Raw genomic sequence first — 12,857 nt, 5'->3', positions numbered from 1 at the left:
CTCTATGCAACACTATTCAAAGACACAATAATGGGTTTAGCTCTAGCTTATGTAGAGAAAGCAAAGGACACTCACCTCTTTTCATTTCTCTGGACAAATCTAAATGTGGTAAAGGATTTACAAGGCAGATAGATAATACAACAAAGATGAATTTGGTTAGCATGACCAATGATGCAAGTGGCTGTATATATTATTAATCTCTGTGAAGTCTAGATGGTTGAAGGAGTTAAGAAAAAACAAGCCTGACATTTTTTCAAAGCATACTGTTGACAGAGCTACAAAGAGATGACAGGCTACGTTATAAACAGTAAATAATTAAAAAATGACATCAGCCTTTTAACAGATTATTTCAACAGTTTATTTTTTGCTAATAATGGGGTATTTCTTCAGTAAACTCAAATAATTAATTTTATATGAATGAATGATAAGCTAGAGCTAGAAAACTGACACACAGCATTATCTTGAAATTTTAGGGGGGAAAAGTGGTTGACTGGAACTTCACCTATCTTTCGGAACCAAACAATGTTGAAATAAACATATTTGGAATAGAAAACAGTATCTGGCTCTTTCATATTTCAAATGCAAAAGTCCTTTGATAGAGAGAATTCCATTTTTTTCTGCATCTGTTTAGATCACATGACAATCGTAGGAGGCTACATTTGGATCATAGAATGTAGCTATCAAAAACCTAAGTAATGTTTAAAGTAATGAAGAAATTAGGTTTTCCACATGAAAGAAAATCAATGATCAAATAAATTTAACATGATTATGGTGACTAAAGTTAAAATACCAAGTATAATGTGATAGTTTTCAGTTCTTGTTTGGCACATATATTAATAAATTTTTAAACATCAAACAATACAACATTGATATGTACTAAAACCAACTAGGTACAGTAAGATTCCTAAAGCGCAGTTAATTATTAACATCATAAAAACCTAATTTCCATATGAATTCTGTAACCAAGTACATTCTCTCTGCACTGTGCGAGCTGGTCCAAACACTGTCTTTTCAGGATTCCCCAGAATTCAAGAGCATTTCAGAGATAAATCATGCTGAACCCCACGATTCCTTATTGAATTCTGTGGATCTTCTCAACAGGCATTCAGTTAGGAGACTACATGCACACACTCATCACAACTTTGAAAAGAATGGAAGGCCTTCATACATGTCAGTTTTTAGTTTTATCCAATCATTAATTTTCTGCAGAGTTGTTTTTTCTTGACTTAATATTTTTGCAAGTTTTTTCATTTTTTCTTCATTTCTTTCTATGTACTTCAACCCTTCCAACTGCAGCTGATTCAGCTTTTCATTTCGACTTTCATCTAGAGGTATGTTTTCACACATAACAGGATTAAATCTAAAGTAGGTGTCAGGAGGTAACAGACCATCAAGCATTACATGGACTTCTGTTAAAACAAAGAGAGGACAGGGTGAATTAAAAAATCAAGTTATTCTGCAATGATCTAATTTTATGTTTATTTAAATTATCCTATTTTAGGCAAATCAGAAAGCTTGCTTATTTTTCACATTCTAGCTAATTAACGGCAGGAGTAAAGAATCCGTAATATTGAATATAACTATGAAATGAAATTCATTTCCTGATATGTACCATATAATTCTGTTAAATTAGGGTCCCAGCTCCAGGACTCTCTTCTGTTGAGTTCCCACTGTTCGTATCCTTGCAAAGACTTGATATTGTTGGTCTATTTTTAATCATCTTAGAGGGTGTGTACTGGTATCTTGTGGTTTTAATATTCACTTTCCTAATGACTAATAATGTTGAAAAATCTTTCATGTATTTATCAGTCTTCTGTATATCTTCTTCAGTGAAGTGTCTGTTCAAATATTTTGGCCATTTTTTTTCATTGATTTTTTTGTTTTTTGTTTTCATCTCTATATATTCCTTATATGATATATTGGAAGCATTTTCTATATGTTTTGTATCTGATTATACATTTGGTTCTGATGATGGATCAAACACATATTTTACCAATATTGACTTCAGTAGATAGCTTGTCTCTTCATTTTATTAAAGTGTCTTTTGAAGAACAAAATTTATAACTTAATGACATCTAATTTATCTATTTTGCCTCTTATGTACTATCAAAGACTCTTTACCTAACCCAACGTCATTAAGATTTTCTCCAGGGTATTTTAGAAGATTTGCAGGTTTAATTCTTATATTTAGATCTATGATCCATTTCAAGTTAGTTTTTGCATATGGTGTGAAGGGTCAATGTTCAGTTTTTTAAATACAGTTATCTAATTGTCCTGGTACTATTTGTTGAAAAGATTATCCTTTCCTCTTTGAGTTATCTTTGTCAAAAATCTTTTGAGCATACATGTCTGGATCAATTTCTGTATTATTAGGTACCGCTGATCTAATGCAAACACCACCCTTGTTTACTATAGTTTTACGGCCTCGAAGTCAGAGAATCTAAGTCCTCTAATTTTGTTCTTTTTCAAAACTGTTTTGGTTACTCTAGGTCCTTTGCATACCCATATGAATTTTACAGTCATCGTGTTAATCTTCACCCCACAGAAAGTCTGTTTTGATTTCTATAGCAGTTGCAAGAAGTCTATATATCAATCTGTGGTTTGCCGCCATAACAATACTGACATTCCAATTCATTAGCACAGTTATCAATTATTTAGGCCTGCTTTAGTTTCTCTCAGTAATGTTTTGTACTTTTTACTGTTCAGGTCTTACATATAACTTTCAATGGGAACTGCTGTTTTTATACATCAATAACCATCTAGTATCAGCAATTACATGTTTCACTCTAATTCTTCATTAATTAGAGTGTATATGCACAAAGGCAGTATTTCATATTTCTTAAAAATTTCAAGTGAGCCAATAATGTGGTTTGCACAAGATATACATATAAGTATCACGAGATTGGGTGATCAAAGCTATCTTTTTCTAAGAAGACTGCTTACAGTAAGAATATTATATTGATTTGACAACAAAATTGTAGATAGTGAAAAATCCAGAATGTCACCTGTTCTTGGGTTATCATTTAATAGATAAACGTCCTTAGTGGGAAGTTTAAGATGCTCATGTAGGCTGATGACTCAGTCAGTAATAAGATAACAGAGAAAGAATGAGATTCAGAAGCAAGAGGCTGTTAAGTGGGAACAATTCTTTTTACAAATTTAATAACAGATTTCACGTAGGACTTAAAAACAATATAGTAAAATAATGAGCTCTAGACCTCAAAGCCAAAATTAGAAAGTCAACAAATACTGACTACCTACTATGTGCCAGGCAGTGCAGTCAACATAGTCAGCTGGGTAAGTTCCTGCTTACATTCTGGTGGGATACAGTGATTAGAAAGTGAACAGAAAAACTTTCCCTGATGTACTCTCAGGGAAAGTACATCTGAGCAGAGACCAGCATGAAGTTAAGGGAGGGACTTGAGCATGTACTGATATCTGGGCAATGCCTTACAAACAGAAGACAGATAGATATCTGAGGCAGGGCCTTCTTAGGAAGTTGAGGAACAGCAAGAATTCAAGTGTTAGCCAGACACACTTTACAGAGGGGACACAGCTTGAGAGAAGGGGAAGAGATGCATTCAAAGGCTAGGTCTTCCAAGGTCTGGTGAATTTCAGTGAATGAGGCTTTGGGATTTTGTTCTAAGTGTGATGGGACGCCTAGAGGGTTTGGAACCAGGTAAAGACATGATGTAATTTACATTTTAAAGGATCACTTGGGCTTTATTACGAAGGCTAGATTACAGGGGCAGCCAGAGTGGAAGTAAGGACTTATTCTGGTTCGCCTCCATGTCATTAAATAATCCAGAAGGAATCCAATTCTCTCCCTGTTATCCTGTGTTTGTCTGGACCAACCTCCTTTTTCTTCTTCTTAAGAGTCTCTAACCAAGCCTTTGTGTGACTCCTGCCCCAGCTACTTCTCCAACTGTAAGGAGGCAAAGGTACCACTAGCTCCCACACAGAGAAGTTGCTACTGTAGAAATGAGTGAGGGGAAAGAGAAATGACAAAGACCTGCTCCCATGTGCTTCCTAAGCCTGCAATACAGACGTAAAAATGCACTTTTTGCAGTGAGCATCAGCATAATCTACCAGAACCTGAATTCTAAAGGTGAAGTACATTAAGACAGCAAACAGACGAACCTTCTGTGTCTGTAGCACTGTTGATGACGTTAGACAGCTTGGTTTTCAGGCTCGTGTACGTCACGTTGTTCCTCACGTCACTCTCGTAACGCCCAGTGCCCAGGGACACTATACACTCTAATGGGACGTCTGGCCAAAGACATTTACACTCGTGCATTGCTAATGCAGAAGGGTTATTCAGGAGCAAACCTCCATCCTGCAAAATGTAAGTCAAACAAATATAGGAAGTAAATCTGAAGTGAAACTCTTTTTTACAAATGTGAAAACAAATTACATTTTCCACAATTTGAAATTTAGTCAATTAGGAAAACTGAACTATGTAATAAACTTAACAAATTATTTAAAAACAAGAGATTCCTTTAAAGTGAATTTATTTTATAAACTACAGCTGCAAAAGAAGTCATATGAAAATTCACTGGTCTCAATGGCTTTATTAAACTTTCCTTTACTATTACGGAGGTTCTTTTTGAACTTCGGATTGCTCTGAATATTTTGCTCAAACTTACTCAAATGAACAGAATTACTCTTATTAAAGGTTTTTATCCTTGTTTAGTGGTTAATAGAGTCTATATAAAATCTAACAAAAGAACTGTGGTTTTACCAAATAAATAAAGACCAGTTCTGTCACAAATCCAATAAAACCAAATTGATTAAAGCAATTTAAGTTGAAATTGTATTAATACAAAGTATCAATTTCATTTATTGCAGATATAACCTAAATAAAGTAGGCAAGCTTTATATTTCTAAGCATTATCAATAATCTACATTATTTTGAAGAACCGACAAGAAAAGAAAATAATTTTCTAAAAGTTTATAGCTGTTCAAAATTCAGTAGATGTATCACCTGAGGTTTATGCTAGGAATGGGATAAAGAACGATGCCCATCCCATATTCCACTTCTAATTCAGCAGAAAGCTATTTCTTTCGTTAGATTATTTTTATCTTCAATTCTGTATTTATACTCCACAACTTCTAATCATTTGGCTGTTTTAGATGAAACATTTCATTATCATAACAGCTATAAAGAAGGATAGTTCCACTGGACATGTAACAACAGACTGCTTCCCAATTGGGAAAGGAGTACGTCAAGGCTGTATATTGTCACCCTGCTTATTTAACTTATATGCAGAGCACATCATGTGAAATGCTGGGCTGGATGAAGCATAAGCTGGAATCAAGATGGCCAGGAGAAACAACAATAACCTCAGATACACAGATGACACCACCCTTATGGAAGAAAACAAAGAAGAACTAAAGAGCCTCCTGATGAAAATGAAAGAGGACAGTGAGAAAGTTGCCTTAAAACTCAACATTCAGAAAACTAAGATCATGGCATCCAGTCCCATCATTTCATGGCAAATAGACGGGGAAACAATGGAAACAAAGACTATTTTCTTGGGCTCCAAAATCACTGCACATGGTGATTGCAGCCATGAAATTAAGACACTTGCTCCTTGGAAGAAAAGCTGTGACCAACTTAGCATATTAAAAAGCAGAGACATTACTTTGCCAACAAAGGTCTGTCTAGTCAAAACTATGGTTTTTCCAGTGGTCAAGTATGGATGTGAGAGAGGGAATATAAAGAACGCTGAGCACGAAAAAAACTGATTCTTTTGAACTGTGGTGTTGGAGAAGACTCTTGAGAGTGCAGGGAGATCAAATCAGTCAATCCTAAAGGAAATCAGTTCTGAATATTCACTGGAAGGACTGATGCTGAAACTGAAACTCCAATACTTTGGCCACCTGATGAGAAGAACTGATCCACTGGAAAAGACCCTGATGCTAGGAAAGATTGAAGGCAGGAGGAGAAGGGGACGACAGAGAATGAGATGGTTGGATGGCATCACTGACTCGATGGACACGAGTTTGAGCAAGCTCCGGGAGTTGGTGATGGACAGGGAAGTCTGGTGAGCTGCAGTCCATGGGGTCGCAAAGAGTTGGACATGACTGAGCTACTGAACTGAACTGATAAAGAAGGATTAAGAAACGAGAAAAATGGGAGAAAAGAAGAGCAAACAAGGTTTAGCAAGAGGTGATAATAGTAAAATTAATCCCCCATCAAAAGTTGCCAAGTTTTCAATGGTTTTAATAGCTTGCTTCAAAATTAAAATTCTTGTTCCTTAGACTTTACTTGGTTTCCATCAAAAAAGTGCAGAAGTTGACATTTTTGGTATTCACTGCAGCCCAGTGGTGAGGCATACCATCCCTTATGCCATTTACAGAGTTATTAGCCCACTCTTGTTAGATGAGAGCCCACTCGTGTTAGATGCCTTTTCTATCAGCAAGTCATTAGGCTATTGTAATGTTTATGGCATCTTCTGAAGCCTTTCCACCCACACAGTATTCATACTCACATTTACTTATTTATTGTGTACTTCGTGTTTATCAGCCACTGCTTATACTAAGCGCTGAGGTAAAATAGACTTGAAAAACAAACCTGTTAAGTAAATTGACACTTATCTTTTAGAGGTACACAGGATTGTGTTTTAACTGTAGTACACTGTGCACATGCTTAAAAGCCTAATATCTGGATACTTTTTATAGCTTTTAATGTATATTTAATCATTTTACATCATAAATCAGAATTTATACTAGAAAATAACTGATGGACTATACAAATGAATGTCTCTTAATCAACTCATGTTTAGTTTTTTTTTTTAATTTTGGCCATGCAGCAAAACTTAGGGGATCTCAGTTCCCTGACAAGGGACTGAGCCTGGGTGATGGCAGTAAAGTGCCAAATCTTAACCACCAGGAAATTCCCTAATAGGGTGTTTAAAAATTTGTATTTTATTATGAAAAAATATATATAACATAAATTTGGTCCTTTTAAGCATTTTTAGGGTTACAATTCAGTGGCATCAATAACACTCAGAATGTTTCCCAAAACTTTTTTATTATACCAAATAGGATCTGCAACCATTAAGCAATGATTCCCCATCCTCTCCATCCTATCTGTATCTTAATCAATTATTCATTCTTTATATGTAAACTCAGAAGAAGACTTCTTTGTAAAGCCAATCATGACAAAATAAATCACATCTTTTATACTACTTCTTAACTCTACATATTTTTATTATTGAATTTATCATCTCATTCTATAACTGTTCATATTCTTCTAGTTTTGAGTCATTTGATGATAAGATCCAGGAAACACAAACAATACGTCAGCAATTATTAAAAACCTTCATATTCTTTATGGTTAACATGATGTCTGGCACCAAGTAAGCACTCTTAACATTTTATCCAGTTAAAATGAATATTGTTAGTTGTGGCCTGGCACAGGCATAATTTAGCACAGAAAATGCTAGGCAAGCTCTTTCTGCTTGAAACATCCTTTACTTGGAAGGTTTATATGAAATATCATAATTTGTTTTAGGTTAATGTATTCTGAGTTCTGAACCCAATGTTTTAAAATGTAAATAAGGACTAAAAGAAATAATATATTAGAATCTGCCAGCAAAACCTTTAGTGCAAGCTAATTTATCAGGATCTTTCTCCAAAGACAGTGAAAAAATGATTTAACTTTGGAGGAGGAGGTGGAAAGAGAGAAGGGATATGCATATGATTAACTTCATTAAACTGTATACATAAAATATGTGTAGTTTTTTGTCTATCAATGAAGCTTCAATAAAGCTGTTAAAGAGAAGGGATAATTTTGTAAAAAGTAATTATTTCGAGATAAATATGATGCTACTTAGGTTGGGGGAGACAAATAATACATTAGAAGCTATTCAAGAAGAATTCGTCCTACTTTATAGTTTCCCAGGACATCTAATAAACCTTGCAATACTGTAATAACATTCATTCCTTTACAAAGACAAATGAAATCTACCCATCCACCAACTTGTACTTCAGTGTTAGTCACTCAGTTGTGATTGACTCTTTGCAACCCCATGGACTATGGGAGAAGCCTGCCAGACTTCTCTGCCCAGAGAATTTTCCAGGCAGGAATACTGAAGTGGGTTGCTACGCCTTTTTCCTGGGGATCTTCCCAACTCAGGGACTGAACCCGGGTCTTCTGCACTGCAGGCAGATTCTTTATAGTCTGAGCCACTAGGGAAGTCCCATAATTTATAATTTATACTCTACCTGATTATAAAAAGGATATGAAATTACATTAAAACATATGTCAGACACGACAGTTAAAAAGACATGACAGTCTCATTTTAAAAATGAGACCAGAGATATTGAATATAATTATTCTAAGAGCCAAGGAGAAGAGGATTGTAATAAATAGTTAGTGATAGTTTTAAAACTTCTTGGCAACTTTTGAAAATAGGAAGGGAACTTTGCTTGAATGTTTTCTTTGAGCAATAAGATCATTCATATCTTAGAATACGCTAATCAGCCTTACATGGTGTCTTTGGAAGAGAAAAATATCCCATTCTTCAAGTATCCAGAAAGGAATATGGAATAAGGAAAATATTTGCTCACATATGGTTTGCTTAGATGCTAGATTCTATCAGAATATTTTTAAGTTAGATGTGCTAATCTTTCTGGAATCAAGTCATTGATTTACATGAAAGTATATTCTCTGCATATATGATTTTATGCATTATTTTTTAATTTTTTACAATTGAAGAATAGTTGATTTACAATATCATGTTAGTTTCAGGTGTGATGGAGGTGGTGGTGGTTTAATTGTTAAGTCGTGTCTGCACAGCAATTCATATATATATATATTTATGAAACTAAATATTTTCTTCTTCAGATTCTTTTCCCTCAGAAGTCATTACAAAATATTGAGCATATTTCCCTGTATAGTTACATGCTTTAAATAAAATTTATATAAATTATTTTAATCTGTAGACCAGCCTAAGTTCAAAGATTATGGTCATCAAAATAAAAACTGCTTTGCCTGGAAAGGAACATCACTAGTCTAATTTGAAATGGGAAAAGAATCACTGAATTACTTTGGTTTATGATTTGAATTCTATAAGACTAAACACTGGGAAGACCCAGAGGGATGGGGTGGGGAGGGAATGGGAAGGGAGATCGGGATGGGAAATACATGTAAATCCATGGCTGATTCATGCCAATGTATGGCAAAAACCACTACAATATTGTAAAGTAATTAGCCTCCAACTAATAAAAATAAATGGGGAAAAAAAAAAAGACTAAATCTCAGAACTACTTCCTCTTAGATAAAGTATAAAGAGCAAATGAGATAACTTCTTTTGAAGTCTGGGAATGTGTGGTCCTGAAATGCAGTTAACTTATCATTTGAGACTTTCACTAATATTTGCCATAACTGCAATTTTGTAGCATGACAGGTCTTCAAGTTGTAAGCTATAAACCTTAACTATTACATTTCCAAATAAGCTGTTATTTCTCCACTTATGACATGGTGAAAACACTATGAAATATGAAGAAGTCATCGTTACAAATGGCAACATATATATTAAAATACAATTTTTATTTTGACCAGTAAGTCCTGAAATAAAATGTCCGAAGGAAGCCCTACAGCCAGCACTTTCTGCCCTGAGGGGGAGGAATAAAGCCAAGGAAAGTGAGAATGGGAAGTGCCTTACATAGCTCTGCAGTGACTGAGCTGACCAAGGAGGAAGCAGTCTGCACTGACTCCAGAGACCAACGAACCGATGTCAATCTCTTAACTACCAAGATTATAATATTACTTCTGGTAAGACAGAAATAAAGTGAGATAGACTGTAACACTTTAATACAATATATCTAAGCTGGTACATAAAATTATAGAAGATGAAATTGATAACAATGTTTTAGATATTATAACATCAACACATATATAGATGTTACACATTTATATAAAAAACTATGAGTTTTTGAACACTATTTAAAAATTATTATCAAAATAAGTTTTCTTCTCGACTATATCTGAATACCGAGTCAGACAGGAAAGTTAAGGTTATCAAAGAAGTGCAGTAGCATATAATAAACTAAGCATACATTAAAACATATGTTTTGGAAGTCATCAGTTCAAAAGCTTTGTTGACTTTTTTATCACTGAGTATAAATTATGAGTTGAGATTTTCATAAATAGTGGGAAAACTTGGTAGAGAAAATAATTTATGATAAATAAAAGTCTCTGTCAAAGAAAAAGAATATATCATTCAACATTATAGAAACAATGTTCAGCTTAATAGATCATTTAGCCATAAATTTTAAAATAGTATAATTATAGACAGCATCCTAACTCCATCAATTAACAGCTGCAACCCTAGTCTGGTCACTTAATTTTTCTTAAGACTTCAATTTCTCATTTGCAAAATGGACATCACTCTATCTGCCTCATAAGCAGTCATAATTATATGAGGAACTGTGTACAAAGGACTATATAGGTGTCTGGCACCTAGTTAATCTGAAGTTTAGTATTAGTATTTTATTACATCTCCTTCTAAATATGTCCACCAAAGCTGTCAACAGACTGCATTCTGCATTTTTAGGGACTGTTTCACTTTTAATTTTTATCACATCTGGAAAGTCAAGCATACATACTACTTCATTTTTCCATCAAATTAAAATTATCGTTAACTGGTCATGAATCTCATTTCAGAAGATACAAACAAATCTTTCCTAAAATACGCTCTCAAGCCAGAAGGCTTGTTAATTTAAGGAAAACAAACAGCTTAAAATATCCTGTACTGCACACACATCTTCTGCCACATGGAGACATGAGGAAAGTTTCCTTGGTGGATCCCTCTAAGTTCAGTTGTAAGTGAAGACTCTTTTCAGTCATGTAAAGTTTTAGAAGACAAGACACACAGTCAACTTACTTGATGAAGATCATTTCCTAACGCATATTCTGCAAAGTAGCCCGGAGCAGCGGATGAAGCTCTGATGGCCTGCCACATTTTATACTGACAGCCTCCCAAATAGTGAGAGTTGATTCCAGGAAAATGTCCATAGTTTCTGAACACAAAGGCTTTTGGTGTTATCCCTCTGTTCACTATGGTACTTACTGCAGCGACCTAGTCGATTAAAAAGTGGACAATACGCATTGTAAGCAGCAATATTTGGGACTGTAAAAATTAAATATTACTTAGTGGTATGAATGAACACTCTACAACTCTACCCATCAAGGTAAAGTGTATAACATAACCATAGTGTTAAGCAAAGAGAAGCAGATCCTTTTAAACAGGTCTTTTTCTTTTTTTTACGGGAAAACAGTTAGAGGTGGGACAATTTTGAGAAACGCATTATGAGAGAACAGTAATAAATGATATTCTTTGACTACATGATTTGATTAGCTATTTACAAAGACAAGAAGGCATAAATTTGCAGACCTTTATATGATACTGCAGTAGCAGCAATGAACAAAAGCTACTTAAAGATGAATAATACACTATTTTCATATCACTTATAAATCACTCTGTTTCTGTGCTTTTTGAAAGTATTATGATTTTAGTAACTGAAACTCTAACATAATAAACTAATTTTCAAGGCTTTTTGATCATAGTTAATAACTGGAAGCTGGGTAATTATTTTTTTAACTAAAAAAAAAACTAATCTTTATCACCTAGGGTCTTAGATTTTATCAATATCAGTTAAATTTATATAAAATGTGATGTATCTGTTAATAACCTGCAATATGAACTTTAAGAAGCTGAATGGTACTGGTGAGGCCTAAGTTGTTAGGGCTCTATGCCAAGTCCTGCAAGAGGCCTGTGTGCTCTGCTATTTTATAAACCAAAAGTCACATTCCAAGGTCCTGTGAGTGACCCAAGTGTGGCCTACAGAGGCCACTGTGGGTAAGAGTTGACCACATACTAAAAACTAGTCTTTCCATTAACGGTATACAGGCAGGCTCAATTAAGAAATGTGTGGGTGGTTGCCTCATTTATCAGGAGTGAACTACTTTTTGAGGTGGCTGCAGTTCCCTCACACCCACTCTTTTTTTTTTAAGTCCGGCATCTGCTCACATTTTAAGAACAAATAAGAAGCCCTGAAGATACAGGAGAACAAACAAGAGGTGTAGCATTCATCTTCGGGTCATTTCCAACGAGCTACTGCATCTCATCATCACAGCCTCACGCGGTCTGATGGAGCCACCCCTCCAGCCTCGTCGTACACGCTGCCCTTGGACCCCTAAGCTCCAACCTCTGGGGCCCTGCATTTCTCGAAGGCTCCCCCTGTAGAGACTGTTCCCTCTGTTGCACTGAGACCTCAAAGTACATTTCCTTACAGCAGCCTTCCCTCATGTCCTTGTAAGTACATGATTTCAGAGAACTGTTTTTGTGTTCCTCAGCACTTATTTCAGAAAACTGCATCTCATTTGTGTGGTCATTTGACTAATGCTTCTTTGCCCTCCTGGACTGTAAACTCCATGCGTGCATTTACTCACTAATGTATCCAAAGTCCCCAGCACAGTGCTGGCACATAGGGTACATAATTAATATCTTAAGAATGAATGAAAATATGTGTAAGCAGGAGTGAAAGAGCAATAGAGGGAGTTGTATTTGATTTTTCATGGTTACAGCTTGGTATTTAAGAATAAATACAAGCTGCATGGGATTCCTAGGTACATAAACCCTTATTCCTTAATCAAATAATGAGTCTTAATATAGGGCACAGAACTCTAGCAATACTCAGATCACAAAATAAATAAAAAGAGGAGCCATACCAAGACATATTCTAGTAACACTGACATTTTAAAAGTTGGGATTCCATTTGTATATTAATCTAATATATATTCACGAGGCACATGAAGTTTCTTTAAAAAAATCTATGGGGGAAAA

At 35.0% G+C, this 12,857-nt stretch overlaps 1 protein-coding gene across 2 annotated transcripts in view; it reads right to left on the bottom strand.

Moving 5' to 3' along the window:
• Positions 1 to 334: 334 nt before the first annotated feature.
• The window catches only part of PNPLA8 (patatin like phospholipase domain containing 8), a 42,577-nt gene continuing 30,054 nt past the window's right edge, over positions 335 to 12,857 (bottom strand). For both annotated transcript variants that reach the window (XM_070468940.1, XM_020911068.2), the window contains exons 8-10: positions 10,896 to 11,090; positions 4,141 to 4,336; positions 335 to 1,409 (exon numbers count right to left, since the gene is read on the bottom strand). In XM_070468940.1, coding sequence (XP_070325041.1) covers positions 1,135 to 1,409; positions 4,141 to 4,336; positions 10,896 to 11,090 — 666 coding nt within the window. In that variant the 3' untranslated portion in view covers positions 335 to 1,134. The remainder of the gene's footprint in view (positions 1,410 to 4,140; positions 4,337 to 10,895; positions 11,091 to 12,857) is intronic.

The sequence above is a fragment of the Odocoileus virginianus genome, chromosome 1, assembly GCF_023699985.2.
Source record: "Odocoileus virginianus isolate 20LAN1187 ecotype Illinois chromosome 1, Ovbor_1.2, whole genome shotgun sequence".
Classification (NCBI taxonomy): Eukaryota; Metazoa; Chordata; class Mammalia; order Artiodactyla; family Cervidae; genus Odocoileus; species Odocoileus virginianus.
This window is presented reverse-complemented; position numbering and strand designations above follow the sequence as displayed.